Source organism: Helianthus annuus, chromosome 11 (assembly GCF_002127325.2).
Source record: "Helianthus annuus cultivar XRQ/B chromosome 11, HanXRQr2.0-SUNRISE, whole genome shotgun sequence".
In the NCBI taxonomy this organism is placed as follows: Eukaryota; Viridiplantae; Streptophyta; class Magnoliopsida; order Asterales; family Asteraceae; genus Helianthus; species Helianthus annuus.
The window spans coordinates 57,793,739-57,813,411 of NC_035443.2; the positions used below are offsets into that span (position 1 = coordinate 57,793,739).

Here is a 19,673-nt window from a genome sequence, read left to right on the forward strand (position 1 = left end):
AACACACACACACACACTTTAGAGAGTTTGCAAACAGATTGTAAACTTTGTGCTTGTAACTGTAAACCTTCATACGTATTAATACAGTGGTGTTAATCGGTGAACTTTGTGTGTTCTTGTGTTTATTCTTGCTTCATCCCGGTTTGCCTACTAGCTTGGATTCCGCACTCGCTAGTGGGTTTGTATAACAAGGTTTAGGTTATTCTCGATCCTCCGAGAAAAGGGACCTACAACCGAAATAATTCTCCTTCCAAAATGATGACATTTTAACAAGATTGAACAAAAAACAGAACAAATGATTTTGGTTTGGGGTGTAAATTCTCTACTGAAGAAGACTATGAAACACAGAAGAATAGAAGAAGTGTTGCTTGTGAGAAGATGAAAAGAAAGCAGAGCTAAATAGACTTCTAAATTTACTGAAATACGCAGCGTATTGATCTATACTCCCCGTATTGCTTTATTCACGTGCCTGGACAACATTGTATCATTGTCAAATCAGTCTGGCATACACTGCGTAGAGACCTCTACGCAGCGTATAGGGTTAGCAGTATAGGCAGCGTATAGGTCTCTATGCAGCGTATGTCAGACTGATTTGACATGGTACTAGGTTTGACTATCTGGTCATGTACCTGCCCCTTACATACGCAGCGTAGAGACCTATACGTTGCGTAGAGGTCTCTACGCACCATATGTAAACCCTAAGTGTGTAGATAGCCTGCCAAGGTGTGCAAATAGTTATAGCCTATACATAATTCATGGGTTTTGGACAAAAGACTAATACTTCATGGTATGGAGCCTCCACGAAGAACTCATCATCTTTCGTTGATTGGGTCTTTCGTGGGCCTTTGTTTTGGGCCCATTACAGTGTTTTCTAGGATGTTGTTTGTTTGGCCTATAAATACAGACACTTGCAGAACAGAATGATAAGAGAGCACACCATGAGATTGTGAGAGTTTCTTGTAAAAACTTTGTACTGTTACACATCTAGATAAATACACGAAGCTTTAAACATTGAATCTTTTCTTGTATTTGTGTTCTTTGGCTTAGTAGCCTTGGTTTACATACCCACTTGGATTCCGCACTCGTGGGTGTGTCGTATAACAAGGAAGTATGTTTATCTTGACCCTCCGAATGGACCTACATATTATCACAACGTCAAAGCACATCATGAACATATTACTTTCCTATTAAAATGGACCACAAAATCTTAATTACATCGAAAAGCTCCAAATTTGGCTATGAAATCTTTTTCCTCCCCCTTCTCATTCACTTCAAAGTTTAAAGCAAGAGATTCTTGAGTATATTTAATTTTGAATTCTTAAAAGTATTAAGCATCTAAGAATTCGCACATGTGTGTTATACTTTCTAGAATAAAATTTCACTAACTCTATCTAGCACACATTTCACAACCACCCAAAAAATCATGTATTTCTATGTGATTTTGAAATACATGCATAATTGGGTGGTGAGAGTGGCTATCCCACTCATGACCCATGTAATTCATTATGTACATTGGTGAATTAAAACTAATTTGGTTAAATGTGACATAGAGATACACGACTATGTATGTAATGTGAAAAGTAGTGTAAAGATGTGTAGTTTTAAGTATGATTTGCACAACTATATAAAATTAGTCTTACCCGTTGAAAAAAGAAAATAATATTAATTTAGTCTTAAACAAATAATCTTACAAAATGAAAGGGCTAAAGGGGTAATTATTAGATAAAAAGAGTGTAAAAATGAGGGGTTATTGGTAAATGCTCACATGAATGCAACTTTATAGACCAAACAATATGAAAATGGCGATAATTTGAAGTAGTACCTCCAAACCAAAACTTCCACGGTGAAAGGGTCTGCTAAGCTATCTGTTCACATCATTGTTGTTAGCCTCTGATGGATTTGCATTGATGTTGTTGAAAGCTCTACCCCTTCTAGGTGGGTTTCTGGGGTTTACCTGATTTGGTTGGTTTATTAGGTTGGCTTGTACTCAAGCATTAATGAAACTCATTAGTGTCGTTTATATGTTGAAATCAAGAAGGTGGATAACTTGGTTTATTTGGGGTCAACTTTTTACCAAAACTCATTGAAATCATGACACAATTTGTGTTCATTATTGTGAATTCTTAACCCATTATAAAGTTTAGTGTACAACATAAAGACATGACACTCATTTTTCACAAGGAGTCCTCAAATTAAATGTTATTATATTTTTTCTCGAGAACATCTTGATTGTGCATACGATTTTCTATCACATTGTTAAAACACATCACAAACATTTACACCACCTTTATGCAAAAAATGTACTTTGGAGATCTAAACAAAAGCTAAAAGTTCCAAACATGTCTATGCGATCTTTACGTGTTATCACTCCAAAATTGAAAGCACGAATCTTAATCGGATGTAAATTACAATCTTCAAATCCACGAAGAATCTAAGAAATCGCTTGTGCGCTTCTTAATTTCATGCTGTGACAATAGTAAAGTGCCTCAATTTCCACCTAGCACGTGTTATATTATTACTCAACAAGATACATATTTCTATGTGGGTTGGAAACAAAAATCGTGTGTGGAAGAAGCAGTTGTCACAACAATGTACTCCCTTATATACATGGATGTGGATGTGTGTTTTAATGAAGTTGGTTAAAAGTGACATAGAGGTAGACGACTATGTGATATGAAAAATGAGAATAGATTTCATGGAAATATCTTCTTCTCAAACCCTTTAAAAACTTCATGTGTAGAATATAGTGACACTCGTTTTTCACAAGGAACTTCAAATGAACCGTTATTAGTTTGTTTTTCGAGAACATATTGATTTTACACATGTGTTCCTTTCGCAACGTATAACACATCATGATTTTATTTCCTTCTTGTAAATATGAACCTCCATATCTAAACAAAAGTGAAAGCGCCAAACTTGGCTTTGTAATCTTTACCCGCTATCACTCTAAAGACGAGACGTGATCTAAAATGAAATCTTAAAATCTATGAAGAATCTAAGTAATCGCTCAAATGTATTCAAAACTATTAAAGATATGTGATCATAAATCATATCTTCAAATTAGGACAATTTATTTTTATTACACATTTTGATATAAATTAAGATTTTTTTTTGTGAGGGACATAAGTTGTTAAACACGTTTAAGTGTTGTCGTATGTTTAATAAAACATCTAAGATTAAATTAATGCAACGTTAAATCACACATGGGCATATTACTCGCCTATTAAAATGTACCAAAAAATCTTAATTATATGGAAACGCTCTAAACTTGGCTATACAATCATAGCCCCCCTCCCTCCTCCCTAAGATGAAAGCAAGAATCTTGAGTATATTTAAAGTTGAATTCTTAAGATTTATGAAACATCTAAAAATTCACAGGTTTGTGTTATAGTTGCTAGAATAAAGTCTCACTAACTCTACTTAGCACACATGTCATATAATTGCCCAACAAATTACATATTGCTATGTGATGTTGAAGCACATGCATAATAGTGTGATGAGAGTGGCTATCCCACCCACCCATGTAATTCGTATATGTACGTGGATGAATGCTTCAAACCTAATTCGATGAAATGTGATATAGAGATACACGACTGTGTAATGTGAAAACTAACGTAAACATGTGTGGTTTGAAGTATATAATAAGAAAAACTACATAATTTTCTAGTCTTAGCAAACAAACTAAATGAAAGGGCCAGAGGGGTAATTAATAGATAAATAGAGTGTAAAAAGGAGGGGTTAAAATGCAAAATTTCACATGAACCACCATTAGTCCATTATAAATCTAAACCCTAATTCTCCATTTTATTATTCAGCGCCGCTTCTGACTGCCGGCCACTGTCTGTAAACCCTAGTTCACCACTGCCGCTTCAGACTGCCGCTGTCGGCCTAGTTAACCACTGCCGCTTCAGACGCATCTTCTGCCTCCACATGCCGATCCTAGACAGACGAATGGTTAGTTATCTTTAATTCTTGGTTTATATTGTTAATAATTATACTGACTGACTTACTGATTCCTGATGCTGCAGGGAACTGAAGAATGCGTGTTAATTAATCTTGATAGCATGGTGATTGTTCATAGGAATGTATCACCATGCGGAAGATGAGATCTGCGAACGTGATGCGGGTAACTAACCTAAAAAATCACATTTCTGATTAACCTTTTTTAAATATATACAGATGTTTTTTTGTATTGAAATCCTTATTTGATCGATGAATAAACGTGAAAACATGTGTTTTTTGTATTGGAATCCTTATAAAAAGTAATATTTTAATTAAACAGTAATACACAAAGATTTAAAATGCTCCGTAATTATCTTACAGAGATCTTTTGATTTTGGATGTATTTTTTGTCAGTAATTTCTTGTTTATTTTTTGTTTGTAGACAGTAATCTAGGGGTTATCTTGTTTAATTATCAAGAATCATAAATTGTTATTGTTTAATCATTCAAATGTGCATTTTTTCTTTTCTGATATTCTTTTTGTGTTTTTCTCTTCGGTTCAATAAAAGAAGAGAGTTATGACGTACAGTTTTGAATAAGACATGTTTTTTAGTTTAAAAAAAAACCATGGTATAAATCTGTGTGACAATTTTTACTGGGTTAAAACTAGGAATGTTCATAGTTCGGTTATAAACCATGGTATAATAATGTATTTGTATTTTATCTTAAACTTTGGATGCTCTACAAGTTTTAAAACTTTGTTTAGGTATTTCAGATTAACCTTTTATTCTGGTTATTTTGGATGGACAACCTTTTTTGAACTTATACTTTTTGGCATCCTATTTTATGTTTGTATTAAGAAAAAAACGAACAACTTTATTAAATTTGGACAACTTTAATTTTTGCACTTTTATTTTATATACTATTTTTTTTAAATAAAGGGCCAATAAAGCCTAAACTATAAAACTAAACTGGAACCACACCATTAGTAATGGTTCTGTTAAAAATGTTAAGGTTTTTGTTTTTGAAATCGAAAACCGTTACCAGTAGTTTAAACAATAAGCTGTCGGCATGTGAACACCGAAACATGTGGACAACAATTAAATAATAAGATTTCGGGTTGCATAATATAGCCCCGTTTATCAAACATGAAAAGCCGGGCACGATTGGGTTTATAGAATAGCCCATTTATCAAACATGTAAGCCCGGAATGATCGGGTTAATAGAAAGGTTGACCTGTTAACTGCTTAATTTTAGAGGTTTTTTTAAAAAGTTTATGGTTATATATTGGGAGGTTATTTAAAAAAAGTATTTTTTTCCAAAGTTTGACTTTTAGATTTTAATTTTTCATCTGGCCACCTGGGTATTCGGTTTGCCTTAATAGTCTGTTGTTTCTTTTTTCATTTTTTATGTTAGTTTTCAAATTTATATTTGGTTTACCTATTAATTTAGGAAATTGATTGTCTATTTAAGCCAAACCAATCAACCAAAGTTTCAGTATTCAATCATCTCAGTCTACCAAACTCATTTCTATATAGAATATGTTATACCATAAAAAGGCTCAATACGTCCAAACATGGAACCAAATCAAAGCTAAGCAAGTCACGGTGTGGTTTGATATGCAATTATCAAAAATCGTTACCAATTGGTTAATTTGGCTTACTGTTTAATTCAAAAACCATCAAAGCCCGGACTGGGAACACGATGATTAGTTATACAGGGATGTTTGGATTTGTGTTTCGGAACTCATTTATTTTATCATTGCTATACTTTTTTCACATATTATTCATTGGTATGCTAAATCATAAGTTTCCAAACGTTCAAGCACCTATTAGGAGCAACTATAGGTAGATATATGATTTGTTTTGTGAGTTTAAAGTATGTAGATTATACATGATCATGGTTATAGGCTAGGACAGAAAAATAGATTTTTATTCAAAAAAATATTAATTGTTTTAGTGATGTGATTGTTAAATTGGTTTTCAAATAGTCATAGAGTTTTATTTTCAGTCCTTCTAACTCATTGATGTTCACATATTCTGACTTATAAAATACTTTTGATATGCAGCAAAATGATTTAATTTCTGGTGAATGGCTTCCTATATTAAGTTCTAAGGATCTTGGCAAGCTAATAAGAGATGCCATGAATGGTATCATTAAATATACTATAAACGGATCATCTTTTGTGGTTGGTAGATTTTTTTAATTATAATTTTAATAAATTAAATTATTTAATTATTAATAAAATTTTGCTGACTGTCTTTGTAAATGTGATAAACATCTTGATCTTTCAGATAAATGTGGAAAATCTAGGAAGACCTCTTGTCCAACACATAATGAAAGATATTGTATCATCACTTAAGCCAGATAAGCAGCATTTCAAATATTTGTTAAGTGGTTTAAAATTATTGCATACTCTATGGAATATTGCATCTCACCACCCAACACTTGCGCGGGTTAGTAAATTTAATTTTCAATTTATCTATTTTCTTAATGGGTGAATACCAGCGAAACAAACATACCCTAATTGACCCTTCAATTCTTATGCATGTTTTATTTTTCCCCTTGCAGAAGGCTCTGTTCCTCAAATTGAAGGAACATCTGATGCCAAAGATGCTGAACCAGACTCTATACTTAAAGCCCGAGACTCTGGAAACTGCCACAACTAACTTGGGTTGAAGATGGAAGAGGTTTGGATGATTTATCAGGTCCAGAAATGAGTGGGCTTGGGCACATGGTCAAGCCCAACACTTCGAAAGCTGACGGGTCACCATCTACGTCAAACGGGCTGGACACGAATATTGTCATATATAGTTCCTGATGTAGATGACGAAGCTGCTCCAAATGATATCCCTAGGGATGAAGCAGAAAATTCGGCCTAACATGGGCCCAATGTGGAAGTGGCAACTGTTAACTCCCAGGCTGGAATGTCAAGAAAGAGGCCAGCTAGTACGGAGGCCTATGATTCTGATAGTACATTTGTACGTATCACACCCTTTCTGGCCCACAGGGAAGGACCTGGTAAACTTTGATCCGAACTATGAATATTGTGTGGTGTTCCGGAAGCTAGAGCGTGAAGCTTAGGTGAACAATGGGTTGACTCATTTGGCGATATTGTGTGGTCATGAACTGATGTGTGGCTCGACAAAAATAATAACAATATGCAACTACGGGTGGTTGTGGACCTGACAATGCGGTTTGTTGACGTGGTTTTTGGACTCCCAGGGATTGTTTTTGTCAAGAATCTGAAATTTTTAGTTTGGCACAGAAAAGTGAGAAGCTTGTGATGATTGATTAAGATTTGAAGATTAGTTTTAATGACAATTCAGAGAGTTGGTTGTGATGATTGATTAAGATTTGAAGTTTTCAATAAAGATACACCTTTTTATAATTTATGTTTTGCAATCGATTCCTATAATAGATTTATTGTATAAATAGTTATTCAAGGGTTTAACATCTGCTTCGGCTTTAGAATGCTTGTAATTATTTGAGAAGTCATAATGAAGAAAGAAGTATAGAGTGTGATAAAAATATTTGGGTACAAACAATTTGATAAACATATAGCTTAAGCCAAATTCTAAGCCAATTTGAATTTTTGACCAAGGGCTTGACTTGGATTCGAGTTGATTTATTTTTGAAAACGGCCAACCTAGTCTTTTAGATTGAAGACCTGTTGATCGTTAATACCAAAATAAAAAACTCCAATTAATTAATAATTAACGAACACTTGCAATTATCTAATAAAATCAATAACTACGCTAAGACATCAAAATAATAACTTTTTGAAAATATACTAAAAGAAAAAATATTTAAAAAAAAACCTCGTGGAGTTCTAATTGAAAAAGAAAATTAATTTTTTTTTACCTTTTCGATTTGATGGTAATTGTCCCGTTATAGAATGAGTGGTTAAGAACTCAGAGAATTAAACTTTTTGATTTTGCATTTAAGTGGTTAAAACTTAAAACTACTAAAACACGGGGATTTGGTAAGTAATTTACTCTTTTATTTATTATAGGAATAAGCTGTTAGGTTATCTAACAAAAACTAAAAATATAGGTTTTCATTTTTGATTTTCTGGACGGTCGAAAGCTTTCGGTTTATAATTACTCGTCTAGGAGTATTCATAACATGATATAATGTTATGTGTAGAGATATCATATGATATTGTATCTATCCAATCGTATCATAGCATTTAATATTATATCTTATCATATCAAAAGAAATAAAAACATAAATGCCGGTGGGATTTCCCACCAACACTCCTCCACTTTCACAATTAAAACTTTTAATTTGCCTCTTGTCATCTTTTATAATTTGCTTCCTTAACCCTTCAACTTTTACAATTAGCATTTTCATTAAGTTGGTTATATTTGTGTGGCGTTTAAGGAACTGTGTTTGCATTTATTCATCTGGCCAGTTTCGGTTTCTTAATGTTTTTTTACATTGGCGTTTGGCCTAAACCCTGGTACACTACAAAGTTTTAACCTTGGTGTTTTTCCTATAACCTTATAAACACTTTACAACATTACTAATCATTGAAAAATCTCACGTTTGGTCCCTCCAACCTTTAGCGTATCTAGGGTTTTATACCTTTTCACTAACTTGGTTATATCTACATGGCATTTTAGGAGTTACGAATTAATGAAAAGTTTCATTCCTTCTTTTTGAGTGCATTGTGTTTTACACAAATTTCTTTTAACACGGCCATGGCTATAGGGCTAGGGTTTTCAAAAGTATTGTTTTTTTTTCTGTAGGTTTTCTTTTGAGTTCATTGTATTTTACATATATTTAGAGTCCTCCTTTCGAAGTTTGACATGTAACCGTGTCGCAACGCACGCGGGTAATGTTGCTAGCACTATCTTAAGGATGGGCCACCTCAACGCATTAATAAAGTACACCCCTTTATGCAAGGCATTACATTATCCTCTAGTCCTTTTGTATGGTGAGCACGGTTAGTCGCTTCTTGACAGAAATCTAACAATGAATGTGTGCTATCGCTACATAATTCACGCCGGGCAAACATTTATTTAGTTCGGCTAAAATGTGGCTGTCTTTTCCAATAATATTTGGTAGACGTAAATGTATGTATAAAGCAAAGTGGTGTTGATTACTTAAGGGTTCATAAAAATATGTTCAAAACTCAATATTTTCAAGGTATACATGACATAGTGCTCAGAATCCAAGCACTAGGAAAACAAATCATCTTACCTTCCTATTTCACTAGTGGGCCTCACTACATGTATAAGCATTATTATAACATTCCAAAAACAAATTTAGTAATTAAACCAAATTAACTAGGGATGAGCGGGTAAAATACCAATAGTGGTAAAGGTTAACCCGATAAATACTAGGATTTAAATAAATGAATCTAATGTTAGATAAAAGGTGAATGAATACTTTTTAGAAGATAAAGTTTACAAAAGGCTCGGGCTACCGAGACTTAAATTAAACCGGGTTGGTCATATTCCGTGATGCCCCATAACCCGATTTTATTAAGTAGTAGATTTGTTATGTAAGTCATGAAATAAAAATAACTACGTGATCTAACTTAGGTAATAGAGGAGTTAAATACTATGAGATGAATGGGTTAAAGCTAAAAAGAAGTGACTAGCTAAACCTTATGGGCTAAAAGTGAACATGCTAGAATTTTAGATAAAAAAACGAAAGTAGTTCAAGGTAGAGTGAGTGTTTGTGGCATGGATTAGATATGAAAGAAACAAATTTTCTCTTTCACAATAACTCAAGAATTCAGCCAAATCATAAGGTTCCTTGCATGTTCACAAATTGCTCATCATCTAGTAACTACAAACCTGAGATATGTGGTGAAATTGCATATGATGAGTTTTTATGTTAAGTGGGTTTTGATGGTTTGATGAAATTGATGATGTATTGATGTTTATAATCATCATAATTGCTTGTGTGTGTAAAATACTTAAAAAATTTAGAGATTTGATTAAGTGTTTCTACATGTTATGTAGTGGGTTTTAACATAGGTATGAAACTCAAACTCTTGTATGATTAAATTGATAAATTTTCTTGATAAGTGAAGAATTTGGGTTAGCTAGATGTTAAGGAATGTATGAACTTGTTGAGTTGAAAGATACATAGTAATTTTGGTTGGAAAATTGAGCTAATATGATGGCCTAATAATGATACCCACCAAGCGTTCAATAAAATACCTAAACTAGTTTTATCGAATTACAAGTGTATCTATGTGTAACGCCCCAAAAATTTAATATTTAAATAAATATGGCATATACTAGATTTATGTATTAAATAACGTAACTAGATTTGACTAACTAGGATTAGCTAACCTAGTTTGTATATCTATTAGTCTCAAGAAGGAAAGAAATAAATTAACAATAGTACAAGGGTTGATCTTGCATATTTTAAGGGAAGTTTAGGTTAAGTGGTGGAACACCACAAGTCTTATGTTGGTGTCGATGCAAGCCAAGAAGCCAAGAGGGTTTCTCATGGTGATGAAATGTTGAAGAATTGAAGTAGAATCCAACTTTAACTCTCTTACACGAATCAAGATTCTTCACCATCTAGCTCAAATAAACATGTGGTAAGTTGTAGAATATGATTTGGCGACTTTGTATGAAGTGGGTTCATGATAAATCCTTGATTAGGTATGAAATTAAGCAGGTTTATATACGCTGCGTATAGGTCAATACGCAGCGTATATAAACTGCCAGACATTTTTTTCAACATTCGGCCTACTTGTTGTATAAATTCTCACCCGGTTACAATGTTAACTCGTTTAAAATATATAACGAGTTAAAAATATATAATGTTTTTTTATTATTTAGTCGATGTCGTCGTTAATTTATTTAGTCGATGTCGTCGAAAAGCGTATAATGTTCAAATTTTGAAAAGCGTATATACGGATAACTTTAAAATATTATAGCTTAAATAAGTGGAAATACCCAGGTACTGTTCGAATATGTTAAACCGTTTACAACAAAAGTTTTTTATGTACACCGAAAGTTTGATATATACAAGAAAAGTTTGTGCATACATAAAAAAATGATAAAATACTACTGCTGCTCTTGCTGCTGCTGCTGATGCTGATCCCATTCCGCATCTGTAATGAAGGGTAGTGGAGGTAACCCGTCATGCTGTCGCTGCTGCTGCAGCGCCGCAACCACCCACTCCAACAAATAGTTGTTCCTTTCAACGTACCGAAGCAGCCGCTTATGTGATGGGTCAGGACCGGGCCAAACATGGCGTGGGAACTGAGGCACCCCGGGTGGTCCACGCGGCGGTGGTGGCTGCGGAATGACGGTGGCCGGCTCATGCGGCTCTGGCGCATCCGGATCATGCGGGGGATAATACAGAGGGAACTGTTCCGGCAGCTGTGTAAGCTTGTATTGCGTGCCGTCCAGCTTGTTAAACCGCTTCCCCTCTGGGAAGTCTTTGGTAACGTGCATTCCAGATAATGTGTTCCTCCCCATCCGCTTCGGCTGTGCCGGCGGGCCTACATGGGCGCGGTCATTCTCCGGATGATAGCCCAACGAAAGGGCTATCCTAGTGACGTAGGCGCCGCCGAATAACTGTCCGCGCTCCTGTCGATGATGCGCGGAGGCGAAATACTGCGCCAACGCGAAGGCGAGAGCGCACGACTTCTTGTATAAGAGGCAATATAAGAAAAATAAATCACCACTGATGCACCACTCCTGGCTTTTGTTTCGAGCAGTGATCGAAATGGAAATCATTTTGTGCAAATACCTGCACAAAAGGAAACTAGTCAGTAAATAATAATCAGACGACATCGAATAAGATCGTCGTTGTAACACTCTAAAAAAATTGCCCACTATTTAAACTGACTAGATAAGAAAGATCATAGTCATTTAAAACGTTTAGTACATAAGTATTTGAAAACTACCACTAAACTTAAAGGACACATAAGTAATTCTTTCATTACAAAAGTTTTCACAAAATGAACTCCTAAAACAAAAGTGAAGATCATCTTCTTGAAAGTGTTCGGTTCATAAGTCTTGAGTTGATCACCATCCGCTTGATTGACTTACTTGAAATCTGGAAATTTAACAAAATATCAAGGTTAGAATCCCTCAAATTTCACATAATTAAGTGTGCGTTTAAATCGGATTCAAAATATGAAATTAAACAAAACTTGACATTTCTAGCCGGACTCCACCGTAAATTACGGTGGTCACCGTAATTTACGGTGAGAGCTGGATGTTTAAGGTTCTACCGTAAGTCAGTAGAAAACCGCCGTAATGAATTGCCCTCCACCGTAAATTACGGTGGTACCGTAATTTACGGTGGCTTCTGCAATTTCCTCCTAATTGCTGTTTTGACCCGTTTGTACCGATTCCTGCACTTTTCGGCCATCTAAGTGCAGCACGGGGTATTCCTTCGCAACAAGTACGACCCATTTTGGATCCCTTGCTTCAACACACACGCTCCCATTACCGGTTTGCGTGATTCTACTATTCTTCCCATTACCCCATACCCGGGCTTATGGTCTACGGATGAGGTACTTCCGTTACCCGGTTTGTACCCATCAATTATTTACTCATTTGGGGTTGCCATTATGAAATCCATCATTTTAGACAACCAAACCAACACGATTCTAATTTGTTTAAACTAGCAACCAATAATAAGAAATCTATATCATCATCATTATAGTAGCGTCAACTACGTACCTTAAAGCTTTCCCTTTAAGCGAGCGTCCGTACCGGCTTGACTCCCCGACGCCTCACTCGTATTGCCTAAAAACATACAAGCCAATTATCATTAGAACCATTCGGCTCATAACTAAGCTTGTTACTTTACCAACACCACATTAGTGTCGATTAGTGTCTTTTAGGCATTTTATCAAGCATCTTGTGTGCATGATTTCTTACAATTTGTAACTAAGCTTAACATTCATCATTTAGCCATGATAAACATCAACATAGGCAATTTTGCTAAATCTTTACACCAATAATCTCTGAATCTTGTTCATCAAGCTTGAATTACTCTAGGACACATCAAAATCCTAATGTTTCATACCTTTCTACAAAACCCACATATCACCTCTAATGGTGATCATGAATTTTGCAAGAATTAAACCAAATTTTAGCAAGGAATCTACTAGGGTTCATCCTTATACACTATTTCAATTAAAACAAACATCATGCATGACCAGATTTGAATCCTATGATTTTATCCAAAATCTAAGGTAGAACCAAGTCATGAAATTTTGCATACCTTACAATCTCCTAGTCAAGGTGATCACAACCCTATATTCAGATTTCAATTCAGACTTGTTTTGCACCTTCAATTGATGGATTTTGTGAATTTAGGGTTTGAGGGGAATCCCCTTTGTTCCTGCGTTCTTGATCGATCAAACACACACTTAGGTGTGTGTTTGATGTGTTATTTTTTTTACTAATAGTAATTTAAGTTCCAAAATTTGCAAGTTTGGTCCCTCAATTTCACATGGGTTATAAAACAAGGGTTTTTAATTATACTTTGTCATATTATGTTAAGATTTCTACTAACTAGGTTATCTTTCCTAGTCTTTTATCTTAACTTACTACTAGTATTTAGTTTAAAATGTAACATTAATATTTTCGGGGTGTTACAAGTCCACCCCCCTTAAAGAGGGTTTCGTCCCCGAAACCTGTTTATGTATATGACAGAAGTTTCTTATACGTACCGAAAAGCGTAGGGTATAGTCATTTCATTTCCTCTTCAGACTCCCAAGTGGTGTCTGATCCTTTTCGGTGTTCCCATTTGACCTTTACTTGGTAGACCATTTTGTTCCTTAAACTTTTCACCTTACGGTCTAGAATGGCAATTGGTCTCACTGCGTAGTTGAGACTATTATCTACCTCAATGTCGTCATAGCAGATATACGCGGTTTCGTCAGCTAGACATTTCCGGAGATGTGATACATGGAACGTACTATGTATCCCACTCAACTCTGGGGGCAATTCGAGACGGTATGCCACCCTACCAACTCGCTCAATGATTCTGAAGGGCCCAATAAACCTTGGGCTTAACTTCCCTCTTTTTCTGAACCGGATTATTCCTTTCCACGGTGATACTTTCAACATAACCTTATCACCGACTTGGAACTCAATCGGTCTTTTCCGTTTGTCAGCATACGCCTTCTGTCGATTCTGGGCCGCCCTTAGGTGGGCTCGGACTATGTCGATCTTTTGATTCGTGAGTCCGATTATATCTTTGTGTTCAAGTTCACGCGGACCAACCTCACCCCAACATACCGGAGTTCGACACTTCCTTCCGTATAACATTTCATACGGAGCCATACCGATGCTTGCGTGGTAACTGTTATTATATGAGAATTCAACCAACGGTAGGTGAATATCCCAACTACCCCCGAAGTCAATTATGCACGCCCGTAACATATCCCCCAACGTTTGTATTGTTCTTTCACTTTGACCATCCGTTTGAGGATGGTACGCGGTGCTAAGAAACAATTTGGTTCCCATTTGTTTTTGGAAATCGCACCAAAAATTTGAAGTGAACCGGGTATCCCTATCAGACACGATGGATACCGGCACTCCGTGGCGTGCTATTATCTCATTAGTGTACACTTCTGACATCTTCTCTAACGTATAAGTTTCTCGGATAGGGATGAAATGGGCACTTTTGGTTAGTCTATCCACAACTACCCAAATGGCATCAAAACCACGACTAGTTCTGGGCAGCTTGGTTAGCAGGTCCATTGTAATTTGTTCCCACTTCCAAACCGGAATATCTAATGGTTGCAACTTGCCGTAGGGTTTTTGGTGCTCCGCTTTGACTTGTAAACAAATCAAACACTTCTCCACGTATTTAGCCACATCTCTTTTCATCCCCGGCCACCAATAGTTTTGCTTCAAGTCCCTATACATCTTAGTTGCCCCGGGATGGATCGAATAGCGAGACTTATGTGCCTCGTCAAGCAGAAGACTCTTAACACCACATGTGTTTGGGACCCAAATCCGATCATTCCGGCATTTCATCCCATTACTTCCTTCCGTAAGGTCTTTTACCATCCCTTTTATGCGTTCTTTCTTCCAATTTTCTTTCTTTAACGCTTCGGTTTGGGCTTCTCGGATTCGCTCGAGCAAACCTGAAGTTACTACCAACTGCATAGATCGTACTCGTATTGGAGCGCATTCGTCCTTTCGGCTAAGGGCATCCGCCACCACATTAGCCTTTCCGGGGTGGTAGTGGATCTCGCAGTCGTAGTCTTTCACCACTTCTAACCAGCGTCTCTGCCTCATATTTAGCTCTTTTTGATCGAAAAAGTACTTCAAACTCTTATGGTCAGTGAAAATAGTACTTTTCACACCATACAAGTAATGCCTCCAGATTTTCAAGGCAAAGACCACGGCTGCCAACTCAAGATCATGAGTTGGGTACTTTGTTTCATGCGGCTTAAGTTGTCTAGAGGCATAGGCGATCACCCTTCCCCTTTGCATTAGTACGCACCCAAGGCCTAGGTGCGATGCGTCCGAGTACACTACCATATCCTCCGTACCATCCGGTAAAGTCAACACCGGTGCACATGTTAATTTTTCCTTCAACGTCTGAAACGCCTTTTCTTGATCGCTTCCCCAAACGAACTTCTCATTCTTGCGGGTTAGTTTGGTCAATGGCGTTGCAATTTTGGAGAAATCCTGAATGAATCTCCGATAGTAACCTGCCAACCCCAAGAAACTTCTAATTTCGGATGGATTCTTTGGAGGGCTCCATTTTGACACCGCTTCCACCTTCGACGGATCCACCAATATTCCCTCGGCACTGATGACGTGCCCTAGAAATTGCACCTCTCGTAACCAGAAGGCGCATTTTGAGAATTTAGCATATAATCTTTCCCGCCTTAATACCTCCAATACTTCTCGTAAATGGTTAGCGTGCTCCGCCTCGTTTCTTGAATAAACGAGGATGTCGTCTATAAAAACAATCACCGATCTATCAAGCATCGGTTTGCAAACCCGGTTCATGAGGTCCATGAAAGCCGCGGGCGCATTCGTTAATCCGAAAAACATCACGAGAAATTCGAAATGGCCGTATCGCGTCCAGAATGCCGTTTTTGGTACATCATTTTCTTTTACCCTCAATTGGTGGTAACCCGATCTCAAATCGATTTTTGAAAACCAGCTAGCGCCTTGTAATTGATCGAATAAGTCGTCAATTCTCGGAAGTGGGTATCGATTCTTTACCGTGAGTTTGTTTAACTCCCGGTAATCAATACACATCCGCATGCTCCCGTCCTTCTTCTTTACAAATAGCACGGGAGCTCCCCAAGGAGACACGCTAGGCCGGATGAATCCCTTCTCTAGTAAATCTTGCAACTGAGACATTAACTCTTGCAGCTCTGAAGGTGCCAATCTATACGGTGCCTTAGCAACCGGTTTAGCACCCGGGGTCAGTTCAATCCCGAACTCTATTTCGCGCTCGGGTGGCATTCCCGGAAGATCTTCGGGAAAGACATCTTTAAATTCACGCACCACAGGTACGTCTTCAATTCTTGGCGTTTCTTTTTCGACGTCACGTATATAGGTTAGATATGCCTTACACCTGTGTAGTATAAACTTGCGGGCTTCTATCATCGAGCATATCATGGGATTACAAGCCTTCTCCCCATAGATGATGACACGCCTTCCGCTCGGAGACGTTAGGTGTATCTCCTTACGTAAGCATATCACCTTAGCATGGTAGCGGGATAGCCAATCCATTCCAACGACCACTTGAAATTCACCCATGGACATGGGTATTAAATCAATGGAGTATTCCTCGCCATCGATATTCAATTTGCATTCCCGACATACATCACAAACAAGAAAACTTTTGTTATTACCTACTTCTACTTCCATTGGCATAGGTAATTTTGTTAATGTAAACATGGGGTTTTGAATAAATCTATGTGAAACAAAAGACTTATTCGCACCTGTATCAAATAAAACACGTGCAAGGATCGAATTTATAGTAAATATACCTGTAACCACGTCAGGTTCCATTTTTGCTTCAGCAGCAGTGATTTGGAACGACCTTGCCTTAGCTTTTGGGGTCTCATCCCTTGAGTCGGTACTCTCTTTCTTTCCCACCAATTCCGGACATTCTGACTTTTTATGACCCGGTTGGTAACATTTATAGCACACCGTTACTTTGTCGGGGCAATTTGCAACCCCATGCCCTATCTTGCCACATGCCACGCAAGGTTTGTTCTTGAAATAGCATTCACCTTTATGAGTGCGTCCACATGTTTTGCAACTCGGAGATCCTCCTTTTGCACTTCCTTTCTTCGAAGATTCAGCTACCTTCGGCTTCTTTGTGGGACTCGGGTTTTCATCCAAGGCCCTCCTTTCACCTCTTTCAACTTGCCTTTTCAGTTCAATCTCGCGTTCCCGCGCCGCATTGATTATATCGGTAAGGCTTTCATAATGTGAGGGAGTCATGAACTCCCTATATTTAGCCCTAAGCATGGTGTGATAATAATAAATTTTCTGTTCTTCAGTTTTGACCAAGTCGTCACAAAACTTGAGCTTATCCATGAACATTCCCGTGATCTTATCAACGGTTTCACCCTTTTGCCTCAATTGCATGAATTCTTCCTTTATCTTATTTATCACCGCCTTGGGGCTGTGATGTTTGAGGAATGGTACTTTGAAAGCTTCCCAAGTCATCGCCCTTATTGTTTCAACACCCCTTTCGTTTCTGAGGTTGTCCCACCAATCCTTGGCTTGGCCTCTAAGTTGGCCAGTTCCATACGCCACGAAGTCACTTTCATCACAATGCGTTCGTTCGAAAACACCTTCAATATCGCTTATCCACCTTTGACAAGCAATTGGATCTACCTCTCCATTGAAAACCGGGGGCTTGCACGCCATAAACTTGTTGTAAGAACAACCTTTCTTTTCCTTAGCCTTGCCCCTATCACTGGTAAGATCTTCTCTTAGTTCACCAATTCTTTCTTCCATAGTCGAAAGTAAGGTGTTTTGCATTCTTTCCACAAATCTTGGTAGACTGACTTCGATGGCCCTACCAACTTCCTCGGCAATCTTCTCTTTCAACTCGTCGGTAGTGAGGGATAGAACATTGTTACTAGCACCTCCCGACATCTTCTTACTGAAATGTTAAAATGATCCGTTAAATAATCTTGTTCAATCGCTCTCATGCTCTTACATGAGACTTCGTACTTATTTTCCGGCCAAGTATATAACTTTGCCTTATCATCTATACTAAGTGTACTTCCCGGGTTCGAGTATATCACTATACTCCTCCCATACACAATAAATCGTTACCCTTTTTAATCTTTTTAAATTTAATTTGCTTTAAGTAAATTCTTACCGGATGTTGATCAAGCCTTGAACCGAACACAATTCTCTTTAACCTTAGCTCTGAATACCAACTTGTAACACTCTAAAAAAATTGCCCACTATTTAAACCGACTAGATAAGAAAGATCATAGTCATTTAAAACGTTTAGTACATAAGTATTTGAAAACTACCACTAAACTTAAAGGAAACATAAGTAATTCTTTCATTACAAAAGTTTTCACAAAATGAACTCCTAAAACAAAAGTGAAGATCATCTTCTTGAAAGTGTTCGGTTCATAAGTCTTGAGTTGATCACCATCCGCTTGATTGACTTACTTGAAATCTGGAAATTTAACAAAATATCAAGGTTAGAATCCCTCAAATTTCACATAATTAAGTGTGCGTTTAAATCGGATTCAAAATATGAAATTAAACAAAACTTGACATTTCTAGCCGGACTCCACCGTAAATTACGGTGGTCACCGTAATTTACGGTGAGAGCTGGATGTTTAAGGTTCTACCGTAAGTCAGTAGAAAACCGCCGTAATGAATTGCCCTCCACCGTAAATTACGGTGGTACCGTAATTTACGGTGGCTTCTGCAATTTCCTCCTAATTGCTGTTTTGACCCGTTTGTACCGATTCCTGCACTTTTCGGCCATCTAAGTGCAGCACGGGGTATTCCTTCGCAACAAGTACGACCCATTTTGGATCCCTTGCTTCAACACACACGCTCCCATTACCGGTTTGCGTGATTCTACTATTCTTCCCATTACCCCATACCCGGGCTTATGGTCTACGGATGAGGTACTTCCGTTACCCGGTTTGTACCCATCAATTATTTACTCATTTGGGGTTGCCATTATGAAATCCATCATTTTAGACAACCAAACCAACACGATTCTAATTTGTTTAAACTAGCAACCAATAATAAGAAATCTATATCATCATCATTATAATAGCGTCAACTACGTACCTTAAAGCTTTCCCTTTAAGCGAGCGTCCGTACCGGCTTGACTCCCCGACGCCTCACTCGTATTGCCTAAAAACATACAAGCCAATTATCATTAGAACCATTCGGCTCATAACTAAGCTTGTTACTTTACCAACACCACATTAGTGTCGATTAGTGTCTTTTAGGCATTTTATCAAGCATCTTGTGTGCATGATTTCTTACAATTTGTAACTAAGCTTAACATTCATCATTTAGCCATGATAAACATCAACATAGGCAATTTTGCTAAATCTTTACACCAATAATCTCTGAATCTTGTTTATAAAGCTTGAATTACTCTAGGACACATCAAAATCCTAATGTTTCATACCTTTCTACAAAACCCACATATCACCTCTAATGGTGATCATGAATTTTGCAAGAATTAAACCAAATTTCAGCAAGGAATCTACTAGGGTTCATCCTTATACACTATTTCAATTAAAACAAA

General features: G+C 37.1%; 1 protein-coding gene across 1 annotated transcript; it reads left to right on the forward strand.

The window, feature by feature from the left end:
• The first annotated feature begins 3,819 nt into the window (after nt 1-3,819).
• LOC110905927 lies at nt 3,820-7,332 on the forward strand. Its single transcript, XM_035979302.1, has 5 exons — nt 3,820-3,954; nt 4,029-4,126; nt 6,010-6,129; nt 6,236-6,397; nt 6,513-7,332. The coding sequence occupies exons 2-5, from the start codon at nt 4,094-4,096 to the stop codon at nt 6,618-6,620; spliced, it is 423 nt and encodes a 140-aa protein (XP_035835195.1). The 5' UTR covers nt 3,820-3,954; nt 4,029-4,093; the 3' UTR covers nt 6,621-7,332.
• Nucleotides 7,333-19,673: the final 12,341 nt, after the last annotated feature.